Source organism: Sturnus vulgaris, chromosome 21, assembly GCF_052056855.1.
Source record: "Sturnus vulgaris isolate bStuVul1 chromosome 21, bStuVul1.hap1, whole genome shotgun sequence".
NCBI classification, from domain to species: Eukaryota; Metazoa; Chordata; class Aves; order Passeriformes; family Sturnidae; genus Sturnus; species Sturnus vulgaris.
Window position 1 is genome coordinate 7,872,059 of NC_142263.1, and position 25,376 is coordinate 7,897,434.

The 25,376-nt window shown below is 53.6% G+C and overlaps 1 protein-coding gene across 1 annotated transcript in view; it reads right to left on the reverse strand.

The window, feature by feature from the left end:
- Positions 1-216: 216 nt before the first annotated feature.
- The window catches only part of STX1A (syntaxin 1A), a 68,697-nt gene continuing 43,537 nt past the window's right edge, over positions 217-25,376 (reverse strand). The window contains exons 4-10 of the mRNA XM_014891632.2: positions 17,242-17,316; positions 14,565-14,638; positions 11,772-11,880; positions 6,177-6,250; positions 5,730-5,867; positions 3,986-4,096; positions 217-3,360 (exon numbers count right to left, since the gene is read on the reverse strand). Coding sequence (XP_014747118.2) covers positions 3,283-3,360; positions 3,986-4,096; positions 5,730-5,867; positions 6,177-6,250; positions 11,772-11,880; positions 14,565-14,638; positions 17,242-17,316 — 659 coding nt within the window. The 3' untranslated portion in view covers positions 217-3,282. The remainder of the gene's footprint in view (positions 3,361-3,985; positions 4,097-5,729; positions 5,868-6,176; positions 6,251-11,771; positions 11,881-14,564; positions 14,639-17,241; positions 17,317-25,376) is intronic.

Genomic DNA, 25,376 nt, shown 5'->3' on the forward strand with positions numbered 1-25,376 from the left:
GCTGCCCCTCTGCCTGCAGGGGATCCACACTGTCAAGGTGTAGATCCATGAGGACAAAGTTGCTCCTGGCACAAGTGTTATTCCAGTAGCCATTTACTCCTGTCAGTGCTTGGCACCAAGCCCACCCTGTTTGCTTTAGTGCTTCCAGGATGCTGGAGCTGACTGGAATCCCCTGTCACCTCTTCCCTTCAAACAAAGAGAGGTGCCACCCAGAGCTTTACAGTTACAAATGTTTATTCTACATAAAAATTCCACAAAATGGGAAGCTGTTTTGCACCCAAAGCCTTGGGAGAAGAAAGGAATGCTAGCAGGAAGGGAAAGAGGGAAGGAGAAGAGAGGCAACATACAGTGTCATCCAGCCCAGTGAGACAGAGCAAGCCAGGGTCAAGATCCACATAGAAAACAAGGACACTTAGCTCACAGTACAGCAACAGTAGAACTCCACGGGGGGCTCGGAAAGCCTTCAAGTACATTAATTACAAAAAAAAAAAAAAAAAAAACTAAACAAAACAAAAACCCAAACAATCCCCAGTTCGAGTGCAAGCTGTGCGTGCCCCACACTGCTCATGGAATACTGCATCAACACGCTCCCGGCATGGGGAGGGCGGGTGGCACTTGGAACGGAGGTGGTGGAACCCAAAGGACAAGCGGGTGCAGGTTGGGGGCTGGAAAGAAAAGGTGAAACATCTTCCCAAAGCACAACCACACTTGGTGATTTGGTCTGTACATGCAACAACAGGTAGGTAAAAAGGAACTCAATGGGGCTTCCCGTAGTGCAGGGGTAATTATTGCACCAAAACACCCTCCCCTCACAGCGAGGACAGTGTGAGCCTGCCTGTGGGGCAGCAGTGGCAGTCTGCTCCTCATCTCCCTTGCTTTGGAGCCCGGCACTGCTGCTGCCCACGGGATCCCAGCAAAGTGCCAGTGGCCCTGACTGGCTCCATCCAACTCCTGCTGTGAGGGCTGCTGGCAGTGGTGGTGCCAACAAGGAGCAAGGGCCAAGAATTCCCCCCGGTGCAGTTCTTGGCCTTGTGCCTTGACAGGGGTGCCACAGCCCTGATGTCAGGTGAGCTTGTGCCACTAAAGCTGCTGCCTGGAAGAAAAAAAATAGTCACCTTGTGCTAGCAGTGGGCATGGCTGCAGGACAGGAGCATGGCTGAAGGGCAGGAGCCTGGGAGGAGGGTTTTCCTGCCTGCCCAGTGTTATTGCTTCCTGGAGGGGCCCTGGGGCTCTTGCTGCCCTGGCAGAGTAAGCATGGACGGCAGTGGCAGGGAGCTGCTGATGGACAGAGTATGGCCACTCCCTTTTCCTGCAGCCAGACATTTCTCCCTGGAGCAGAAACCCTGCCCTTGCCTGCCTCCTACCCCTGCCTGTATGGTCCTGGTGCCCCAAGCCCTTCAGTGCACGCAGGCTGCAGTGCTGGAGCTCACATCCAGGTGTGGAACAGTGAAAGAAGGGGGCTCTGGTCTGGGATGTTCCCATGGCTGCACCCTGATGAGGGGTTGGACTGGGCACTGTGGGGAACCGGGCTGGACCCACTTCCCAAGGGCAGCTGCATGCAACAAGGGGCTGCAGGGGGGACCTCGGCTAACAGTGGCAGAGAAGAAGCTGTGTCAGGGCTGCTGCTGGGCAGGGCTGGCCCTGGGGGAGGCAGCACTCTATGGCTGCAGCCACTGCCTTTGCCCTGTACCCAGGGGCACCACACACCTGAGCCACAGCATCCTGTCAGAGCTGGGAGGTGACGCTGTCCTAGGCTGGAATACTGGCTGCCATCAAGTGTCCCTTTTCTGCTACCAGCACCAGACAGACAGCCCTTTTCCCAGTGTGGCAGTGAGCCTAGCCTACCTTGGGATTCCTCTGTGGTACTTTGGCATGTGCACAGGCCAGCCAGAGCCCTGGGGGCTCCAGAGGAAGGTGAGGGCAGAGCCCTGTCCCTAGCCTGAGGGAAACAGGCAATGGCAGTACTGGACCCCCCTGTGCTGCTGCTGGGCTTGGACCCCACAGCAGCTGCATCTGTGTCATGGGCACTGCAGAGGGCACCCAGGCTGTCCCACAGCACCCCACTGAGAGCAGGTGCCTCACTGGATGGCTGGGCAGAAGGGCTCGGTGCCAGGAGCAGCAGGGTGCCAGGAGGTGGCAAACAGGCAGTGAGGAACTGGCCTGTTCAGAGCCCGATCGGATACAGGAGGAGGAAGGCTGCTACTCCTCACTTGCAGGGGGCTGGATGCAGCAAGGGCTGCTCCTGGGACCACAACAGGAGAAAGCCCAACTGCTTCTAACCCCCAGCCTTGGGTATGAAAAAGCAAGGCTGGAGCAGCCCTGCTTGCAGGTGAGTGCTGCCAGGGGCTGTGGACATCAGCAACAGTCCCAAACCCCCGCGGGCAGAGTCCAGGCCTGTGGGCAAGAGGAGCCAGGACCACCAGGGCTGAGAGCCTGTGATGAGGCTGTGGTGCAGGATGAGCAGCCAGTGAAATTCACTGGCCTTAGACTATCTGTGCCATCCTGCCCTGTCAGGCCAGCATCCAGGAACAGCACTGGCCCTGACGTGTCCTATTCCTGTCCCCAGGCAACTGTGATGGCCCCAAGCAGCAACTCCTTATTCCTCACTGCTCCATCAGGCAACCACCACCTGCAGTGGCACCTCCAGCCTTTGGCACCCTACTAGGGTGGGGGCTCATGTAGGGAGGGGACAGCCCTGCCACTGGAGGAGTGGCAGGGATGGAGCCCCAGAGCCAGACACAGTCACTGGCCAGGCAGGGCTGGGTAGAGCGCACCCCTGGGGAAGGGCCCCGAAGAGAAGCAGCCCAAGGGAAGGTGTTTGCAAGCACAGATGCGGCTGACAGACATGAGAGTTTGAGGTGATGGGCAAGCTGGGGAGGCTGACTGGGCACCCAAGGACCCCTAAGAACCATCATCAGTCCCTCCTCAGCTGTCACTAACACAGACTGTCCATCCCAGGATGAGCAGCAGTGCCCAAGGGCACTTCTGTCCCCCACCTGGTCCCAGCCAGCCACCCAGCCTGGAGCAGTGATGAGAGCTTGGGTTCCCCCCCAGGGTCCCCCGTGCACCCATCACCATCGCCTGCCCCCCCTGCGCCCCGGGGCTGGAGCTCCCTCCACACAGACGCACCGCACCGCACACACAGCGTCACAAACAACCATGCATTAGAAACTGAAATGCTGCTGGGAGGCTCCGGGGCTGCGTGGGTTGCTCCGGTGTGGCTGCAGCCCCATGGCACGCGCGGCTCCATCCATCGCACACAAACAGTCCTGTGGGGTGAGTCTAGCCGAAAATGCCACCGAAGGTGGAGGCGATGACGATGCCCAGGATCACACAGCAGATTATGATCATGATCTTCTTCTGCTCAGGTGTCCCAGCAGCGGTAGGAGAGAGGGGAGAGGGGATGGTGAGTGTTGGGGCAGGATGGACCCAGGAGCTCAGAACGGCAGTCTGTCCTGTTCCCCTTTGCCTGTGGTGGGCTCTGAGCAGCACCCTGGCAGCCAGAAGGGCTCTGGCAGTCCTGGGAAGGGAGGGACACCCCTGCTCCTGCTTCTGCCCTGGGTTGGCAGAGCCGAGCTGGTGGCCTTCAGGTCCCCATGCTGATACAGGACCAGGTGTTGGGAACAGGACAGACAGCTGGCACTGTGCTTAGGGTCTGAGCTGAACCATGACCTTTCCCTATTTTTTTTTGCATGGGATGTGGCTCTCACAGCATGCCTGGTGCAGGGGTCCGCCTTGTCCCTTTTCCTCCCCCCAGGCAGCACTCCTGCCCTATGGCTCATTGTCAGCTTTCACACAGTCTGTGCTGAGAGCTGTGCCACCCTCAGGACCTGGGCTGCTCCCAGTGCTGTGGGGTAACGTGGTCCTCGGGCATCAGCAAAGCTGTGCCAGGTTGCCTGGGGCAGGCAAGGTGCCCCGTACCTGGGATGGAGGTGTCAGCAGTGCAGGCAGGGGCAGATGGGCCCCAGGCAGAGCCGTGACTCACCCGTCTGGCTTTGCTCTGGTACTTCACCGCTTTCTTGGTGTCGGACACAGCCCGCTCCACGTAATCCACCGAGTGCTCCACGTTGTACTCGATGCGGTCAATCATTTCTCCCTGCAGGAGGAGGACACAGCCCACGCGCCCACGCGCATGCAGACCTGAGCTCCTTCCTGCTCTGCTGCTCCCTGGCTCCGGGTGGATGCTGCCCTGCCCAGCAGCCCTGCATAGAGAGAAGCTCTGTCAGCTGCCTGCGGGCACTGGGTGTTTCCTGGGGTGCCCTGGGGTGCGAGTTCTGCACTGCATGCCCCATCCCAGAGGATCTCTGTGCACATCCCAGCAGGGAGACAAGCAAGGGTGAGGGGCAAGGGAGTTCCCAGCCTGGTCCTGGCACTGACCTGTCCAATATCTCAGGTGACATCAAAGCCATAATAGGATGTACAAGAGCACCACACCACATGTGAAACAGGAGGCATGGCAGGGAGCAAGGACAGCACCAGTAGCACCATGAGGGATGCTCAAGAAACCATGCACGTGCAGGGACCAGGGACCCCTGCTCCGCTCCACACAAGCACTGCACTGAAGGTGGGAGGGTCCAGAGCAAGGCCAGCCAGGATTGCAGAGCCCTGCAGGGACCCTGCCCTGCTCTGCCCCCGCTGCAGGGGAAGGCTGGGAGTGGGGGCTCTTGTGGGTGTGGGGACACGGGTTGGGGTGAGCTACTCCAGCCTTGTTCACCTCCTTTGGCCCCATCCTGACCGGGAAACAGCCAAGTCCTGCAGCAGCTGGACACGGTTGTCAGGAGTGGGAGGTTTGAAGCCTCATGTCCTCCTGCATTGCATGGAGGGAATTGAGGCCACAGAGCCATGGGCTCATAGCCAGCAACTCTGCAATGCCCATTTCTCAACCTAATGCTGGACAGCACAGGGGCCCAGGGGTGCTGAGCACTGAGCCCACCAATTGCTCCCTGTCTTGTGTAAAACTGCTGCTTCTTCTTCCTACCTGTCCCATGCCTGGGGCAGAGCAGAGCTGCCAGCCCTCTGTTCCCAGTGCCAGCAGCTTCTCACCCACAGGACAAGGGTGCTGGCACTGTCCAGCCCTTAGAGCAGGGCACAGAATCATGAATTCCCCACATATGTCCCCCACTGCAGACAGGACAGGCCACCAACACCACCGTGCCCTGGTGACCCTTGCCGTCCTGCCGCTGGCCATCCCAGCAGCATGCAAGCAGCAGCCATGCAGGAGCAGCCATGCAGAGCAGAGCATGCAGCACCACGGGGCTTGGCCAGTGGCCTTTACCTGCCACCGACGTCTCCTCGGGCCATGGCAGCATGGCGGGCAAGAAGGGGGGTGAGCAAAGACACAGGAGCACGTGCCTGGCTGAGGGGACTGGTGCCATGGCTGGCACCACAGCCAAGGGGCACCTCGAGCTCACCCACCTGGGCCTGGTGCTCCAGAGAAGATGAAGAAATCTCCTCCTGCATGGCAGCCACCCACTGCCCTCCTTCTGAGCCCCTCAATGAACCTCCCACCCCACACAAACAGCACCCCAACTCTGGGGTGCCACGGTGGCTCCAGCCCTAGGGAGCCCAGCTCAGCCCCACTGGGAGCCATGCTGGTCCTAGATGTGGTTTTTCCTCTCAGCACCCACCCAGGTAGGGGAGCAATGTTCTCCAGCCTCCCACCCACCATAGGGAGCCCCATCGCCCTCCAACCCCTTCAGGTGAGCCCCTGGGCTGCACCTTTTCCCCACCTGGCTCTCCACCAGCATGGCCATGTCCATGAACATGTCGTGCAGCTCTCGGATGCTGTTCTCCAGTTTGATGATCTCACTGTGCCGTGTCTCAATCTCATTCAGTGCCTGCTTGGTGATGTTTGAATCCATGATGATCTGCAAAGAAAATAAGGCCACTGAGCACCATGCTCAGAGCCAGCTCCCATGCTGGGACTGGGGGTACCAAGAGAGGGATGAGCAGGAGCTACAGAGCCCCTCCAACCACCCCAAGCCTGGTAGTTTGCAGCAGGATGCTGGGATTCAGACTCTGCTCCAACAGCACCCTCAGTCCAGAGCTGAGCCCCCAGGCCCCCCCTGCATGGGCTGTGATCAGGACTCCTGTGCTGAGGCCACTGTGGCAGCACATCCACCAGCCCACCCCTGGCTGAGGGGGCTGGCTCAGCTGCAGCTGCTGTCAGTGCTTACCCCAGAGGAGAAGATGGCCGGGTTGCCACTCTCCAGCATGTCCTCCAGCTCCTCACTGGTGGTGGTCCTGCCAGCTGCAAGCACACAACAGAGGTCAGCCAAGAGCCCCCTGTTCCCACCACAGGTCCCACAGCCCTTCCACAGGGCTCTGCTCACTCCATGGTATTGTTCCCAGGAGGGGAACAAAGCAAAGCTTGCAGCTCCAAGAGCACAAGGGCAGTTTGAGGGGCTGCCCTCTCACAGCCTGGCTCTGACACTCCTCGTTTGAAGGGCAGCAAGCTGCCAGCTTGGCTCAGCTCCCACAGGAATGCCCACCTGTCCCTCCTGGACACACCTGGGCAAGGAGCAGTGCTAGGGGACCAGCAGCCACCAGCATCCATGGTGTCTGTGAAGGAGGAGGGATGGGGAAGAAGCCACAAGCAGGTTCCTGACAAACCCTGCCCCAGGCAGTTCAATGCCATGAGGACGCTGGGCTCAGCTGCACTGCCCAAGTGCTGCTGTGTGACAGAAGTCAGGCTCTGTCTTCCCCGTGTGGCAAACCCTCCATGTCTCTGGGAACCTCCAGCCCCATGGCTCCTCCAAAAACAATTGACCCACACCATGTGTGTCCGTCCCTTCCCCACCCCAAACAGCAGAGAGAAATGCTGATCGCTCCATGGGTGGCACTGATCCCTGCATGAACTGCAGTGTATTTCTTGGGCAAGCAGCCATGTGGGACACATGGAATTACAGCCAAACAGATGGAGATGCTGGGCAGGGCACTGGGGCTGCCCAGTGGGATGGGGAGGGTGAGCAGGTCACCTGAGACAGGACAAGTGACACCAGTGCCAACAGGGCAGTCAGGCAGGAACAGCTAATGAAGTGACTCCACCAAGATCGATGAAACCAAAACCTGCAGAGCAGGGCTGGGCTCTGTAGGTGCTCCCCTGTGCTCTGCAAGCTGCCTTGCAGCCAGTGGTACTGAAAAGGACAACAGCATCCTCCAGGATGAGTCCAGGGCACCCCAGAGTGGGGGAAATGGGGCAGATGGAGCACAGCTCTCAGATGCATGGGCAGAGGCTGGAGTTCTGTGTGAGGCTGGTCTAGACAACTGTGACCTGGCAGTGACTCCAAAGCCCTGAGAAGTTGCTGTTTTGAGCGACAAAAACAACCTGTGGGAGGTCACAGATGCACGTAAGGCCTGAGCTTTGCCACCTATGTACTCATGGATCTCAGGATCAATCAAGCTTCCCACAGTCAGGGGAGGGTGAGAAGGGGTCCACAGCCATTTCCAGACACCATGACGTGTTTTAGAGTGACAGAACATCACTCCCACCAAGGATGACCCATGACAGCCCTTGCCAGCTTTTCTTGCCTGTTGGCTCCACGCTCTGGGCTGACACTGCCCTGCTCCCAGAAAGGGAGAACAAGGGGCCAAGCAGCTCAAAATTACAAACCCTGCTGTTGATGTGCCCAGCTCTAAGCAGTCACTGGCCCAGACATAAGGAGGAGCATGCCAGGTGCTGTTCATGGAGAGCTATTTGCTCTGCCAAATGCTGACCCTCAAGGGCAAGCAGTGAGATCAGCTCCAGGAGATGCCACATCCCTGATGGGCAGAGATGGGATGGGATGCAGGATTCATGTTCTCATCCTGTCCTTCTTGCTGCCTCATTCCCCTGAAGTGGAGCACAGAGCTGGTAAAAGCTGTGTCAAGGTGAAGGATGAGAGCAAAGGCATTGCATGGATTAACACCAGTGCTGGCCTGGCCAAGGGCCACAGCTCCTCAGGAAGAACTTGCTTTTAATGCTGAGCCAAATTTGGGGCATGGAGGCTGCATCTCACCCACACCACCCAGTACAGCACCTGCCAAACAAAATAACCAACCTGCAGGACCTCAGAGGACTTCCCAGGAAGGCACTGCCTCCTAACCAGGCTTCATGGTATGGCTTCCTGGTCTGTCATTAGCACCTCCACAGCACAAAAATCAGCTCAAAGTGTCCTGAGTATCTGCCTGATCTGCTGCTCACATTCCCCAGGGCTACGGCACAGTTGAAGATGGGAGTGAAAGGATGGAGCCACTGCAAGGTAGCACCAAGGGAGAGGAGCCTGGGGGAACATTCCTGCCCTGAAATTTGGTGAAACACTGGAAAATCCTGAGAATTGAACCTGTGCCTCCCCAGAGAGCTCCAGAGTACATCTGCCTCATACTTGGCATCTCTAGCAATTAAAGTTTCTTGGGGAGAAGCAGCTCTGCCAACGAGACAATTAGCCCAGAGCACGGAGGAAGCTGGAGAAGCAACCTCAGCCCTCAGCTGGCAGGGAGAGAATGGTGAGAGACAATGCCCAGCTCACACTGCTGCAGAGCCACTGGAAACTCTGGGACAGGAGAACACGAAACCACTGGGGAGACTTCCCACCTCAAGGCACAGTCCTGTAATGCCCAGCTGGACAGAGTGACCATCCCCATGGATCAGCTCCCAGGGGATGGGGCAGGAACAACCCTGTTAGGGTGTGGGGAAAGCTCCCAGGGAAGCCTCTTGGTGCCACAGCTCAATCCCACAGCCCAGCTGACACTGGATGCCAGTTTGTCCAATTCTGCATGCAATGGTCTATAAATAGGGAAGGTAGCTCAGGGCTGAAGGAGTCCAACATGCCATGGCCAAATAAGGGCTCAGCTGGGCTGGCAGCATCCCCTGGGCTGGCAGCATCCCTCCTCCCAGCAGCAGGGCTGCACAAACACCTGCAGAGCCACAGCTGGGGCTCACACTGAGGACAAGGCACCTTTCCAAGGCTGGGATCCTCTGCCTAGAGCTGGCTTTTCAGCTCTTATTAAACACAAATCCATACAATTCATGGAGAGATGGACAACGCTGTCCTGTCCACCTGTGTGTGAGGTAACAGCAAGGAGTGATTGGCCCACTTGGCTGTCACCCAGCTCAGACAGGCCTGGCACTGCCCATGCTGCTATCAGGATGAGAAGCATTCAGCTACAAAACCCTGCCCAGCATATCACAAAGTGCCACCCACCTCCTTGTTCTCAGCATCTGCACTCAAGGTAAATCCCATGGTCATTCCTGAGATGAAAGTGCCACGGGAATCCTAAAAGAGCTCTGGGGTGGCCCAGATGAACTGCCAGGGCCAGAGCAGCCCCCAGACTCTCTTGGCTCAGGGTGGGATGCACCCACAGCCCATTGTTCTGCACACCAGTTCAGCTGGTCTGGCACAGCAGGGCCTGATGAAATCTCTAGTGCCCTCAGATACAGAAGATACTTTATTTTTGTCTCTGTGGTTTTGCATGTAACAAAACTGTCCCTAAAAACAAGCAGCATCTGTGTAGCCCCTCCTGTGCAGGAAGGGAGGGGAGAGGAGATCCACTTCATCCCCTCAGAGATGCCCCTGGGTGGGCAGCCTGATGCTGATGGTTATCCAGGCACAACCCCTGGCACACACAGACACAGCAGTGCACACAAGGAGCAGGGAACAGATCCTGAGAGGGCTGTGGGGAGCCCCAGGGGGTGGCTACAGCCCGGGGCAGTGACTCTACATCACCAACTCTGCCACTGTCCTACTTGCAGACCCAGATGTGGTGAGGATGGAGAAATTTGCTGGGTGCTGGGGAGTCTGCCCAGAGCAGCTGAGAAGTTCCTGCTTACGTATTCTGAAAACCCCAGTGATTTACTGGCTTTGCTGTCAGAGCTTCCAGCACTTTCTATCTTTGGACTCCTGAGCAGAAAACAAGAGCTGAAGGTTTCGTGGAGATGTGTGCAGTCACCACATCCCAGCTGAGCTCTGTTCCAAAGAGCCTGTGCAGGAGCCCTGGAGCAGCTGGGGCTGAAGGCACTGCCTGGGACACCCCAGGCCAAGCAGAGCCCCTGTCCAGGCAGCACTCCCACTAAAACAACCCTAAGCTGTTCCTTTTGATGAGTCTTTTTGCCAGGAAGTATTTTCCACTGTCCTGATGAGGGAATCCAGCCTTGGCAAAGGCCCCAGCACAGCCCCATCCCAGCTCTGCACCTCTTCTGTAGCAATGAGAAATGCACTTCTCTCCCACACCCCTTCACACCTCCATCCTGAGGAGAACAAGAGTCTCTTGCTATCAGGGACTGGGACATCTCCCCTACATTGCTCCATGGGGCTCCTGAACAGCCATTTCCCTGCACCCTTCAGGCTCTGTCAGGCACTGACAACCTGGCACGATGGACAGAGCAGACACAAGAATAACCATGTATCTTCAGAATTTAAGCAGAGTAGCAGAGCCCTCCCAAAATCCAGTAGGAAAACAAGAGGAAGGTTTCTTTCAGGGCTGCATCCAATCAAGGACATGGCTGAGTCCTTCTAAATCTCCTCTCTCAGAGGGATACCTTAAATTCCTGTTCACATGACAAGCCACTCCTCAGCTGTCAACTGCAGGGTGATGTTGGCTGAGGGATGAGTCAGGCAGCTGGAGCAGTGACACATCCTGCTTTACAGCAAACTGGCAAGCTCTTGTTGAGCCTCGTGTCAGTCAGCCTTCCCATCCAGCCCTGTTAGTATTAGACATCAGAAACACTAATCTGAACAAAGATTAAGGCTTGCACAGCTTTGTCTCCTTCTAGCCCTCCACAGAAATTCCCACACCCCACAGCACCCAGATTCCCAAACCTATGAAGTGCATTCCCACAGGTGACCACCAAGGACACCAGGTTGACTCACACATCTCCTGTCGTTATTCACAGTGAGTTGTTGGAGGAAAGAAAAACATCCAATTGGTTGTTAGGAAAAAAAAAAAACCAACTAAGTTCAAACCTTCCATTCTCAGTACAAACCCCACAACATGTCTGAGAGTGAGATTACTTGCAAAAATCTCCTTTAATCTCTGCATGCCCTGACTTCTCCCTTGATTATTCCCCTAATTATATAGTTCTTCTTTGCTGGGAGATAATCCCCTTCCTCTAAACTACCCAGGTATCACTGACTGCCCAGAAGAACCATAAGGAGAGTGTTTCTATAGACAGACAGGACTGGACTTCTCCTAAGTGATGGGCTCTGGATGACTCAGAGATCTTTGTGCCACAGCAGCGTCACCTGGGTGAGGTGTCACCAGCCTCACAGGTGTCACCTGAGGTCCACCCTTGGCCACAACATAATGGCTGCTAAAAGCCATCAGGTCCTGGGCCCAGAGACACCTCTGCTCTTCCTGTGCAAGGGAGACCATCAGGAGCAGGGAGTGCTCCCATCTGAAGAATTTCCTTCTCTCTTTTCATGTTTAGCTTAGTTCATCCATGAAGAGCACGCTGAGGAAGGACAAGTACACACAGGAATCAGGAATTCCCACGAGTTTCTTTGAATTAAAAATTAGCTACAAACACAGAAGAAAGTCCTCTCCTGTGATCCCCGTGCTCTCTCTGCAGCATTTTGGGATGTACTTTGCTGGATGCACTTTGCCCAAGGTGCCACCCCATGTGCATGTCCCACAGCAGCCGTGTTCCAGTCACTCCCTGGGCTCCTGCGCATCCCAGGTTTCCCTGGGAGGCTCTGCCCAGCTTTGGGAGCAGCTCTGATCCACTGGGAGCCAGTGCAGGACGTGTCCCCATGGCACACCCAGCACAGCCGTGCTCCCACTCCAGGTTTACTCACTGATCTCCAGCTGCCTCTGGATCCTGCCCTTGCAGCGCTCCCGGTAGTCGGTCTGCGTGGCGTTGTACTCCGACATCACCTCCACGAACTTGCGGGACAGCGTGGAGTGCTGGCAGGGGACACAAGGACACGGGGAGATGAGGCTTCCATGGGAGGGAAGGCTCAGCCCTGAGCACCTCCTGCACCACCCCAAAAGCATTCCCAGCCCAAATGCTGCTCCAGAGAGTGTGACAGAGCACAGGGGGGCAGGTGGCAGCAGGTGACACACCCGCAGGGGAGTGGAGCAGAGGCACCCTGTTGGATCCCAGAAATCTGGAATTTCTCAGCTTTCTGTGCTTTCAGGCACAGACTCCCTGGAAAACACTGCTTTTGACCTGAGGCCTTAGAGACGGCTTCTAAATATGAGTGGTGAAGTAGAAAACACAAATGTGTAGTGAATTAGAAGTGTGTGCTTTCACAGGGTGATGGGTTTTAAATTTAAGGTTTTTATAGTATAGTAACAGGTATAGGACAACATGGAAGATTTTGGGTGGTGTCTCTTTGTTCATCTTTCTTCTTCTTCCTTCTTCTTCATGAATTTCAAGTAATAGTTTCTAGTTGGTCAGTTAGTGTCACTCTAAAGGTCATGGGAATGTAGTTATTAGGTCAAAAGTATAAATAATATAAGAGTTAATTCTCTATTAAACTGTTTAGCCTTAAAAGATCTTGCAGCAGTTGCCTCTGTAGCCATTTTCCTCACTTCTAGCAATGAGCTGGAAGTGCTGTCTGTACTTTCTAATAAAATATAATAAACATCCAAGCCCGAACACAAGAAAAACTGTTTCAACCATATTTCTGTTAATCCTGGCTCTGAGAAAAAAACCAACAAGACTAATAAACAAACCACTAATTAGGTGGTGCAAAGCCCCTGCACTGCTGCCCACAGCACCCCTCATCCAGCCCTACCCAGGCACAGCCTCCAGCCCCGAGCAGATGCCCTGGGAGGCTGGCAGGACCCTCCCTGCACTACTCGTGCCTGAAAGCCTGGAGGTGAGGCCATGGCAGTGCCCTGGGTTGAGCCCTGCCTGTCACTGCTGTGCTGCCAGGACATGCCAGAGCCTGCACAGGCACAGAATGGACCCGTGGGGATCACTCTGCAGTGCTGGGGGAACAGAACCCAGCCTTGCTCAAAGGCACAATCACACAATCATTAAGGTTGGAAAAGACCTCCAAGATCATCAAGTCCAACCTTGTGATTGATCCCCACCTTTTCAACCAGACCAGACCACTGAGTGCCACCTCCAGTTGTTCCTTCAACACTTCCAGGGATGGGGACTCCAACACCTCCCTGGGCTTCCCCTTTCAATGCCTGACAATCCTTTCAGTGGAGAAATTCATCCTGATGCCCAACCTGAATCCCCACTGGCACAACTTCAGGCTGTTTCCTCTTGTCCCTTGTTCCCTGGGAGCAGAGCCCAGCCATCAGCTGACTGCACTCTCCTGTCAGGGAGGTGCAGAGAGTGAGAAGGTCCCCCCTGGGCCTCCCTTTCTCCAGACAGAGCTCCCCCAGCTCCCTCAGCTGCTCCTCACCAGATCTGTGCTCCAGACCCTTCTCCAGCTCCATTTCCATCTCTGGACAATCTCTGCACAGTGAGGGAGCAGGGAATGTCAGACTGGTACCACCAGCACTCAGATGTGTTGGTGCAGGGGTTCACACACCTGGAGCAGCCCCAGCCAGCACAGCCCCACCTCCAGGAGACAACACTGGAGACATCTCCAGGGTGCACCTGCACTGGCTCTGCAGCTATTCTAAGCCAGCAGCAGCACAGTATTTATGGAGAGCCTCAGCTCATCTCCTGCCTCCTCCACCACAAGCTCACACCAACGCCCCTGGCAGCTCCAGCTCCATCTCTGCTCGACAGGTGCTGGCCCAGAGCAGCTCCCAGGCATCTCAGCTCAAAATCCAGCAACAACGTGACGTGCCATCCAAGTGACTCTTCCGCTGTTCCAAAATTGTTTTCCCTAAAATCCACTTCATTCTCATTCAGCTGAAAACTATCAACATATGTTGATCTGGAGCCAAATATAGCCTGGGTGTTGAGTGACACCCTTCCTGCTCACTAGCACACCATGCTACATCTCTTTTGCTTAAGAAGTTACTTAACTCAGTGTTTATTATCTCAGATTGTTATTTTTTGTTCACGTGGGCATCCCACACGTCTACAATATGCATCTGATTTTTGAAGGAGTTTTGTGCAAAATCGGTTGGAAAAAAGCATTTTAAATGGCTCTCAGATATTAAATAAACCTACCTGAATATTTGCAGCAAATAAAAAACATATCAAAATGTACCTTGTGATTGAACTCATAAAACAGGGAAAGGATTTGTTTCACTCAGGTCTAGCAGTTCTTCACTCCCTGAACATGGGACCAGGTGATAAAGGACCCATCAGGTTAAACACCACCCCAGCAGCACTGGCTGTTCCTGTTGTCTTTATCCCTTTAATGGTTTGCTAAAACACATTTTTGATTGCAGAACAAGGCTCTGAGATGCCTCATCTTCACCCACATCCCCCAGTACAGAGGACACAGCTCTGCAGGGATGCAAGGACAGATTCCAGGCTGGAGCAATGGCTGCATCCCACCGGGTGCTCTCTCACCAAAGCACCACCAGAAGGTAAAATTTACACAGCAGCTCTGCATGGTTGGGCAGAAGGACAGAGAAATCCACTCCATAGCCAAGCACAGATCTCCCCCAGCACTTCCTGGGATCCCTCACATTCCCCATCCTGGTGCCACAGGGCAGAGGCTCACCTGGGTTTTCCTTATCCGCAGGTCAGCCGATGACCTGTTCAGTCCTTCCTCTTGTTCAATGCTCTGCTCGATGCCTGCTCAGGGTACAAGGACACATTACTTTGTGCTGTTTGGAGAACAACCACAGAACCATTAAGGCTGTAAAAGACCTCCAAGATCATCAAAGCCAACCTTCGACCAATTACCTCAAACCCATTAAACCACACTGCCAAATGCCACACGCGCTCATTTTTTGAACACTTCCAGAGATGGTGACTCCACCACTTTGCCAGAGTGCCTGTTCCAGTGCTTAACCAAAGGAAAGGGATTGTTTGGCAAAGGGACTGTGAAAGACTGGATTGAGGAGCAGCTGGTATTGGGCAGTCCCCATATCCTGACTCCACTATTCAGCCTGGTAGCAAAGCCCTGTCTCATGACTGCAAAGCACCTGGTGCCTGGCCACTGGCTGTGATTTGGGACTGAATGGGCAGCACTGTCACCCCCAGGCTGGTGAGCCAGGATTTCCACATAAAATCAATGTGATGCTTAGGTCTGATTGCCAGTATTCAAACAAATTAGAGAGCTGTTTCCACCAGAGAGGCAGGAGGAGGAAATCCAGAGCTGAAGTGTCTCTGCAAAATACCAAACCTCAAGACTCCTCCAGGGAACCTAAAAATAGCAGCTCCTCCAGCTGTCTGGAGCACAGGGAGTACCCACCATGCTGGCATGAGTGCCCTGCACCGTGCTGAGCATCCATGTAGCAGCACAGGGATCTGCCCCTTAATTATGAAGATAATTGACATGAAGGCCTCCCTGCCCAAAGCCTGTGAATCATGGCAGGGAGGAGCACTGTCACTGCTTCAGGCAGGGAGAGGTCACAGGGGTGCAGGGCAGGAGGGCAGCACAGAGCAGGATAATGCAATCCTGCCCCATCCCTGGAAGTTCAAGGCCAGGTCAGACAGGGCATGCAGCAACCTGGTGTAGTGGAAGGGGTCCCTGCCCGTGGCAGGGAGTGAAATGAGATTACCTTCAAGGCCTCTTCCAACTCAAACCATTCCATCATTCCAGGATTCTATGAAACCTGCTCCTCAAGGCCAGCTCAGGACATTCTAATTCAAAGACTTAATTTCAAGGACTTAAAAACATGGAAGTTTCTGGCCAGTGTGCAGAGACACAAATCTCCACGTAAACCACCCAGTGTGAGCTGGTGGCATCCCTGGAGTTTGGCTGAAGATCTCATTTCCAACACTGATGTCCCACAGCTCTCAGACTCCAGCTGTCCCCAGCACCTTCCATTCTGGAGCAGGACCCTCAAGTCCAGCACAGGCTCCTCCTGCAGCAGGGGCTCCCCTCTCCCTGGAGCAGCCCCTCACCCTCGAGCACAGCTCAGAGTATTTCATCAGTAACTGGGCTTCCTTCACACTTGTCACAAACCACTCCCCATCCCCAAGGAATGGTATTGGCAAACACTGGGCATTTCTGATCATTAGTAAAATCACATTTGCCCAAGAAGCCAGTAATTAGCCCCTGCATGAGTAATGTCTGGCCTGAAGAAGTCAGTTTGTTGTCAGCAGATGTTGTTTTTGATTAGTCCTGACTGTTTTCTGTCATTGATCATGCTGGCCATGAGGCAGTCTGGGACAAAGCACATGGACTCATCATCTGCTGCTCCAGGTAAATATGATACCAGAGAGGCTTTTCTGGAAGCAGGAAACAGGAGCCTGTCCTACAATCCTTCAGGCTTTCAAAGTCCCTTACAAAACACTGAACAAAACACTTTGGGAAAGGGATTTTTGGTTTTCTAAGGCCAAACCCTATCACCAGGAATCCCAGTGTGTTCAGGGCCATAGGAACTGGTTGGATGCCTTGGACTATGGAATAGGTAAGATGGCCCCTGGCTCTCCTTCCTGGCTCCAGTTGAGATCGTGTTAGGAGGACAAAGGGAGCATGGGAACAACAGAGGCACAGATCTCCTGGCCCACGCATGGGACATGCCACAACACTGGTGATCTACCTAATAAAGGGCTCCAGGCATATCTGAGTCCTCCACAACTGCAAGATTCCCACAAAACCCTGGGATTAGTGAAGACACTGCTGCCCTGGGGGAAACACCAGCTCCTCTCCTACCCTTCAAACACAGCCAGGTCTCCTGCACCAAGGTCAACCAAACCCCAGACTGATGTCCAAGACCACCACAGGCAAATCCGAGGTGCCAGGGATGACCTGCCATCCTCTCTGACTCCCTCAGTCCCCTGGGGTCCAGTCTTGGAATTCTGGGCTTGTCTGAGTGCTCCAGACAACCCTGACCATCAGTGAGTTGACAGGCACCTTCTTCTCACATCTCAGAGACTGACTGACTCCTCCAGTAGTGGAAACTGAAGGTCACATCCTGCAGCACATCCCACAGCAGCACCTCTTCACTCACCCAGACCTGAACAGAACCTTTGGCCAAGCTGGGGGTGTGCCCAGCATCCAACCCCTGCCAGTGGTGTGGCACAGGACTTACTCAGAGCCCACCAGCTGCTCGTGGCCCCATTCCCTCAACTCCATTCTGGGAACGGGGCACAAGGGGACAAATAAAGCACCTGGAGGGTGCAGCAGAGAGGGAAGGTGATGCTCATCCCTGGGAGTATTTCCAGTATTTCCACAGGAGTGCTGCAGGCAGAGCCCCACAGCTGCCTCAGAGGCCAACACTCACTCTTTAGTTTGGAGCGCACTTTGTTCGCCGTCTTCTTGATGTCAGACATCAGCTCCTCCAGCTCCTCTTTCGTTTCTGGGGAGAGAGCAAAGAGCAAACGTGGATGTGCTGCAGACACCACTAAAACCTGCTGCCCTGCATGTACAGACCTGAGCTGTGAGCACTTCAACCCCCTAACTGATAGAATCTCCAACCCCTGACTGAAAACACTCCCACCCCCCCAGACTGGGAGCACTCCCATAATCCAGACTGGGAGCATTCCCACAGTCCAGACTGGGAGCACTCCCACAATCCAGACTGGGATCACTCCCACAATCCAGATTGGGAACACTCCCATCCCCAGACTGGGAGCACTCCCAGAGTCCAGACTGGGAGCATTCCCACCTCATGCTCCATGCTGGACTCTCCTCACACTCCTGAGACCTCCAGCTGCTTCCAGCTCTGGGGCCCCAGCACAAGTGTTGAATTGAGGTCAGGTTAGACATGGAGGAAGAAATGTCGACCATGAGGGTGGTGGGGCCCTGGCACGGGCTGCCCAGAGCAGCTGTGGCTGCCCCATCCCAAGAAGTGTCTGAGGCCAGGCTGGATGGAGCTTGGAGCAAGCTGGGATAGTGGAAGGTGTCCCTGCCCATGGTGGGAACCTTTGCAATTCCCTTCAAACCCAAACCATCCTGTGAATCTGTGATCACATACAGGTTCCTCTCCCAGAAACCAGCGTGTCCTGAAAGAAGCCAGGATTTGCAGATGTGCCCCTCACCAGTCAGTGCTTCAGGAAGTGCCAGACCCCCTTAGACAGCAGGGCTGGAGCAGGGGCACAGCCCCATGGACCCAACTGGGGTCTGCCAGTGCAGCTCGGCTGCTGCCACCCCAACACTCCCTCTTGATTTTGATGAGATCAAGACTTAATTAAATAAAACTTCGTTTAATAGAGCTGAGGCATACTGACTCATTGACTCATGTCAATGGTTCTGATGCCAGCTGCCAGTCACAGGCACAATTAGAAAATCCTGATGATGGGAATGTTTTGGGGGAAGGTCCTGTTGTTCTGGTGGCTGTACACATTCCCATCCCCGAGCTACAAGCTTCAGCACTATTGGGAAAAGGAGAGAAGGAACACATCTGTGAAATCCTTCACCCCAGGATATTTGCTGGAGAACAGGCACAAAGGCAGTGACAGGAATGGGACATTTTCAGTTTAAATTCTCATTTAAGCGACTAATTATTTTTCCCCATTCTTAAAAAAACTTGTAATAATAAGAAATAAAGAAATAATAAGAAATTTTAAAATGAAGAAATTTCTTGAAGGAATTTGCAATAATGGGAAAGTAATAAACAATAAGAAACCGTTATAGTAAGAAATTAATAACCATAATAATAAGGAATTAATAATTATTTCTTAATAAAGAAATAAACCAGCCTGGGCTGAGTAACTCCCTGTAGCCATCCAGGCTGGGTAAGAAGACCAGGAATGCTGGAGACAACAAGCTGCCATGGACACAGGGATGGGCTGAGCTGGGACTGTTCACTTGGAAAGAGGAAAGCCAAGGGGGTTCCTACTGCTGTCTGAGACCTGCAGGAGCATGGAGAAAAGCTGGGGCCATGCTGCTCCATGGAGGTGACATTCAGCTTCCTACTGAAGCTTGGAGGTGCACAGGAAGAGGACAAGCAGTGCTGGACCAAGCTGGGACAAGCAAAATGCAAATTAGATATTAAGAAGAAAATCATCCATGATGGAGTCAAATACTGGATGCAGAGGGGCTGTGGGATGTATGTGCCCAAGGATATTGAGCATGGCTGGGTGAAAGGCTGAGCACTGGACCAGCTGGAAGGGACTGGCCAGGGGCCTCCAAGGTCCCTTCCCACCCATATCCACCTTCAGTTCTACTGAACAATTTCACAGAACTCACTGCCCGCCCTTTCCCTCTGCTTTCCCTTCTCCCTGTCAAGTCAGGCCGAGGGATCCCCCCTCTATTCTGCTCTTGTGAGACCACACCTGCAGACCTGCTTCCAGCTCTGGAGTCCCCAGCCTAGGAAGGATGTGAAGCTACTGGAGCAAGTGCAGAGAAGGCCACAGAGATGCCCTGAGGGCTGAAAAACCTCTGCTCTGGAGCCAGGCTGGCAGAGGAGAAGGCTCCAGGGAGAGCTGAGAGCCCCTTTCAGAGCCTAAAGGGGCTCCAGGAGAGCTGGAGAGGGACTGGGGACAAGAGCCTGGAGCGACAGAACAAGGGAGAATAGCTTCCCACTCTCAGGAGGCAGGCTGAGATGGGATATTGGGAAGAGATTTCTCCCTGTGAGGGCGGTGAGGCCCTGGCACAGAGTGCCCAGAGAAGCTGTGGATGCCCCATCCCTGGAAGTGCCCAAGGCCAGGCTGGACAGGGCTTGGACCAACGTGGTCCAGTGGGAGGTGTCCCTGCCCATGGCAGGGGATGGGATGAGATGAGATATGAGAAATGAGATGGTCTTTAAGATCCATTATGATTCTGTGTGGATTCTGTGCACTGCTGTGAAGCTGCCACTGAGGACACACAGGACAAGTGGTGAGCACAGTCCTATGCTGGCCACTCAGGGAGAGGACAAGAGCACACTGATGGAAGGAGGGGACAGGGAACAGGGCTGGATGCCTTCCCTCCAAATATTTCCAACTGAGCAGCATGAAGAACACTCCTTCTGGCTCGCTTTGAGTCACAGGCCGTGTGAGGATTACTTGGCGGCCTGGCAGGCACAGGCTGCCCAGACAATTATTTTCACATCCACGGTGTCTGTTTAAGTGACTCACTCAGATCTATTTAACCATTCACAGCCAGTGACATTCAGCCACGGGAAGCTGAAGTACCACAACACTGCCGTGCTATGGCCAGCATCACTTCATGCCAGAGTGGCACTGAGGGGGCAGATGGGATGTCTCAGAGGATGAGTCAGGCTCCCCACACCCCACATCCCACTCAGGATGTCTGCTCCATTCCCACTGGCACTGAGCACAGAGAGAGCAGAGATGGCTATCCCCATGGCCAGTCTCTGCTGGGAGGGAGAAGGAGCCTTTGGTCCAAAGTTGAGTCTCACACCCCTGAGAAGCCCCTGGGTCTGCTGTGACCTGCCTGGGAGGGAGCCCAGACAGTGCAGGAGCAGCAGGGCTGCAGGCAGGGGCACAAACTCTTTCTCCTCCCTCTGCCAACAGCTAATGAGGCCCCTGTCTGACAGAGAGCAGACACAGCCCAGGCTGGTAACACTGCAGGCAGGCAGGAGATGGCAGGAGGCAGGAACAGGCAGGCAGGAGCAGGCAGGAGCAGGCAGGAGCAGGCAGGAGCAGGCAGGAGCAGACAGGAACAGGCAGGAGCAGGCAGGAGCAGACAGGCAGGAGCAGATAGGAGCAGATAGGAGCAGACAGGAGCAGACAGGAGCAGGCAGGAGCAGATAGGAGCAGATAGGAGCAGACAGGAGCAGGCAGGAGCAGACAGGAGCAGGCAGGAGCAGGCAGGAGCAGGCAGGAGCAGGCAGGAGCAGACAGGAGCAGGCAGGAGCAGATAGGAGCAGATAGGAGCAGACAGGAGCAGGCAGGAGCAGACAGGAGCAGGCAGGAGCAGGCAGGAGCAGGCAGGAGCAGACAGGAGCAGGCAGGAGCAGATAGGAGCAGATAGGAGCAGACAGGAGCAGGCAGGAGCAGACAGGAGCAGGCAGGAGCAGACAGGATCAAGAGTGAGCAGGCAGGAGCAGGCAGGAGCAGAAGGGAGGGACAGGCACACAGGCAGGAGCAGGCAGGTGCTGGCAGGCACAGGTAGGTAAGTGCAGGCACTGCCACCAGAGCTCTCTGGACATCATGGTGACAGTCACTTCGCTTACAAGGTGCTCAGCCCTCCAGCTGCCCCACTCACTCTTTGCTGGGACTAAGAAACCTCAGCTCAGCAACCTGCAAGTCTTTACTGACAATAACCACCCAACATCATCGAGAAAAGTGTAATTCCAAGATAATTCCCAGCTGAGTTACCTGACAAAGCTGGAATGATCTTTTTGGCAAAGACGTAGCTCTTTCAATAAAAAATGGAAGAAGATCCTGAGAACAGTTCCTTGAAGGAAATTAAAACAAAAAAAATACACCTTTCTTGTTTAGCTTGGCACTTTCACTTATGGAATGTTGGGTATTTCTTAAAGGTGAATGCAAGGAGGAAGCACAGACCTGAAAGCCCAACAACAACCTGGTCCCTGGGAGCAAATAATAAGGAATCCTTCCTAGGAACTCTATGGAGTTGGGAGAAACATCTTCCACAGTGTTTCATGGCCTCAAAGCAATACAAATAAAATCTGTTTAAATCACTAGTGATGGGATTGGCTAGAAAGGTCCTGCACCTGGGCCAGGGAAATCCCCAGTAGCAGCACAGACTGGGGGATGGATGGATGGATGGATGGATGGATGGATGGATGGATGGATGGATGGATGGATGATGGATGGATGGATGGATGGATGGATGGATGGATGGATGGATGGATGAATGGATGGATGATGGATGGATAGCAGATCTGTGGAGAAAGACTTTCCAGCTGAAGTCCCATTTGCCAAAAGAAATTTGGGACATCAGTGACCTCTGTGCAGTCCTTCAGTTCCCAAAGGCTGACATTTATTCTTGGAAACAGAGCTCAGAGTTTCACATTGCAACTTATTGATTCAAGCTGTGGAAAACAAGAAGAAAAACATCAGATGCTGACTCAACCCTTTCCCAATTTTCTAGAATTCTTTTCAACTCTGACCAACACAGCCATTTGCAGCAGATATGACAGAATGGGGAGCAGGCAGAAGGGGACAGGAGAGAACTGCTCAACCCCTCCTCCAAGCAGAGCCAGGCCTGTCCCATCCATGCAGGAGCAACACAAGGAGCTTTAGCTGCCTGCCAAGCTGTAGAAACAGGACATGGCAAGGCCACCCGTCTGCCTCTGCCAGGAGCAGGGCATGGGAGACAATGAGTGCTGTCAAGAAGGACCAGTAGCCTCAGGATTTTTAACTTCCTGCATGCCAGAAGCAAATCCTGCTCAAGGTGCAGCAAGGAGAGACCTTGCCAGGGCTCAAGGTCAGTGCAAAATGTCCAGGCTTTTACACAGGAGAAGAACAGAGATGATGCACAGAAGGGTCTGAAAAGCTTGTGGGACCCCCTGGGATTAAAGGTACACCCTTAAACACCCCTCATTCATCCCCCTGGCTGTGTTTTGGGGTGATCCAGAACAGATTAAATTGTAGCTTTTGACTTTTTACATCGTTAAAAAGGAAGCAGGTGACATCACAGAATCTGGAATCACAGGGTGGTTTGGGTTGGAAGGCACCTGGAAGTTCATTCCAACACCAGGGACACCTTCAACTAGACCAAGCTGCTCCAAACACTGTCCAACCTGGTTTTGGACACTTCCAGGGATGGGACATTTAACTGAGCTCCTGTAACAGTTTTGTAGGTAATTAAAAGCTGGTACCATCAGTGGAATTGCATTTATATAATACCATCTGATACCAGTGGGATGGATCCTGTTCCTCAAACTCTGCACTCCCTGCATGATCCCCACAGGCTGCCAGGCCAGTCTGGGCACTGAGGATGGAGTGTGGGGCCACTGGCTGGACACTGGGGGTTTTCCATCAATAACTGGGCTTGTAGCACCAGAGTGGCCATGGGCATCCTCATGTAGCAAACCCAGCTCAGCCCTTCCTGTCGCTGAGACAGCTATCCTGAACATCTTCAGGATGTTCTCATTTCGTGGTCATCTTCCTCCAACTATCCCTGCTGCTCCAAACCAGCCTCAGAGCTGGAAAATTCCCACAGGAGGCCAATCTCAGGGGGAAAGGAGAGCTGTGCTTTGTGTTAACAGAGTCACTGAATCATCAAGGCTGGGAAAGACATTAAAGATCATCAAGTCTAACATTTGACCAAATACTACCATGCCCACTAAACCACAACACTACACATCCAGTTGGTCACTGAACACCTCCAGGGATGGTGACTCCACCACAGTCCTGTGCAAGACTTAACCACTCTTTCAGTGAAGAATTTTTTCCTAATATCCAATCTAAACCTTCCCTGGCACAACTTCAGGCTGTTTTCTCTTGTCCTGTCCTTGTTCCCTGGGAGCAGAGCCTGACCTTGACCTGGCTGCCCCCTCCTGTCAGGGAGTTGTGAAGAACCAGAAGGGCCCCCCTGAACCTCCTTTTCTCCAGACAGAGTTCCCCCAGCTCCCTCAGGTGCTCCTGGTTCTCCAGATCCTTCCCCAGCTCCATTCCCTGCTCTGGAATTCCCTGCTCTTTCTCTGTTTTCAGAGAAAATTGCATCTTTTTTTCCAATTACCACTAGAACACCAGTTTGTAAACAGTGAGGGATGAAGGAGAGTCATATGAAAATGACACAATTAATGCCTGTACATTGACATGAGCTTGAACCCAACTCCTGTACCAACATGTCTCCCAAAATCAGCTGCCCATCCTGCAGAGGGCTCATGGAGCCTCCTGCCTCACACACAGCATCAAACCCAGACCCACAGCTCATCTCCAGCATCCCACACTGCCTCTGCACCTTACAGCTCCACTGGAGCAGCTGTTGGGAAAGCAGGAGGTCACTGAGCTGGCAGGAAACAGCAAGGATCAACAGCTCAAAGCAGGGGGAGTTTAGGAGATCTTTTAATTAAAAGCAGGCAAGGGCTCTGATGGAAGCCCTGATGGAAGCACAGGATGCAGGAAGTGGGGGAGAGAGCAGGTGGCTGCACCTCCGGGGACTCATCCCACCTTCACGAGGAGCACCCAATTAAAACAGCAAAATTAATGCAAGCAAATGGCTGTGGATGGGTGCTCCCACCTGCTGCAAACGTGCCCATCTGTCAGAGCTTCTCAGCCCTGCAGCATCATCCCCAAAGTTGCTCTCCTGGAGCAATTAGCTGGCTGATGAGCAAACATTCTTTTCCTTTCCATGGCCTTCTTCTGCCTTCCCTATGGCTCTCCTCCAAGCCCTTCCATTCATCCTGTTAGCTCCAGGGCAGCACTAGAGAAACCAGCCCCTCCACTGCCTGCTCCCATTCTACCTGGAGCCACACACAAACCCTTGGCAGCTCCAGGATGGACAAAGGACACCTGAGAGGCAGTGCTGGAGCTCACAGGGACCAAAGCTGTGCCAGCCCTGCCACAGACACTGTGGGCACAGCTACCAACTAAAGCTCCTCAGCTCTATTTTTACAGCACTGACTGCACTGTCTCACCTTCTTTAGTTCTGATCGAATTCCACTTTGAATTCTCCATTATTTTACTCAGAAGCAAGGTTGGTTTAAGCAGTCAATAATTACCCAGCTCATTCCCTCTCCCTTTAGAATCGATGCTCCTCTACCTCCCAAGCTCCCAGTGCCCACTAGGTATGCCAGAAATTATTGGAAATCAACACTAATGGCAAAGGCACCATCTTACTCAGCTCCTGGAAAACTTCCAGATCAATACCTTCAGGCATTCTGAATCCAGCAGTGTCTATTTTTGGTATCAACTGTTTAGCAACAAACTGATTTACTGCTGGAATGTTGGAATTTAATCAGCATAAGATACATCTTGTCTTTCCCCAAAAAAGAGGAGTGTTTCCCATACGTTTGTGTCCTTTCTGCACTATTCTCCAATTTTCCTTAACTAATGCACCAAAATCGTTGAAAGGTTCTGCTCTTCTTTAAGCACCTCAAGAAAACTTCAATGTGTCCTTCAGGCCACTGCTAGGTGGGTTTTCTGGCTCCCTGTGACTCCCAGCTCCAGTTTCTGTGACACTGGGAGAGGGTGGGAAAATATTTTCCTCCTCACCACGCATGGGAGAAGAGACAACTGTAAATCCATGGCAAGTGAAACTCCAAGAGTAGGAGGTACAGAGAAGTGGTAAGAAACACTGAGGCATGCAGGGAGGATAAAATGCTTTAAATTTATTCTGTCAGCACTTGATATCAAGGAGCAAGACAGGACCACCCAGATGACTGAGTGTCCCTGGTACAGAGACCTGCCCTTGAAGGGTCCTTCTCCCAGGCTGTGACAAAGATATTTCAGACTTCATCCAAACAAATCTTTCTTCCAGGTCTGGGGAATACAAACTAGGCTGAATTTGGGATCACAGACAAGCAATTGCAATTCTGTAGGGTTTTAACTGGTCTCG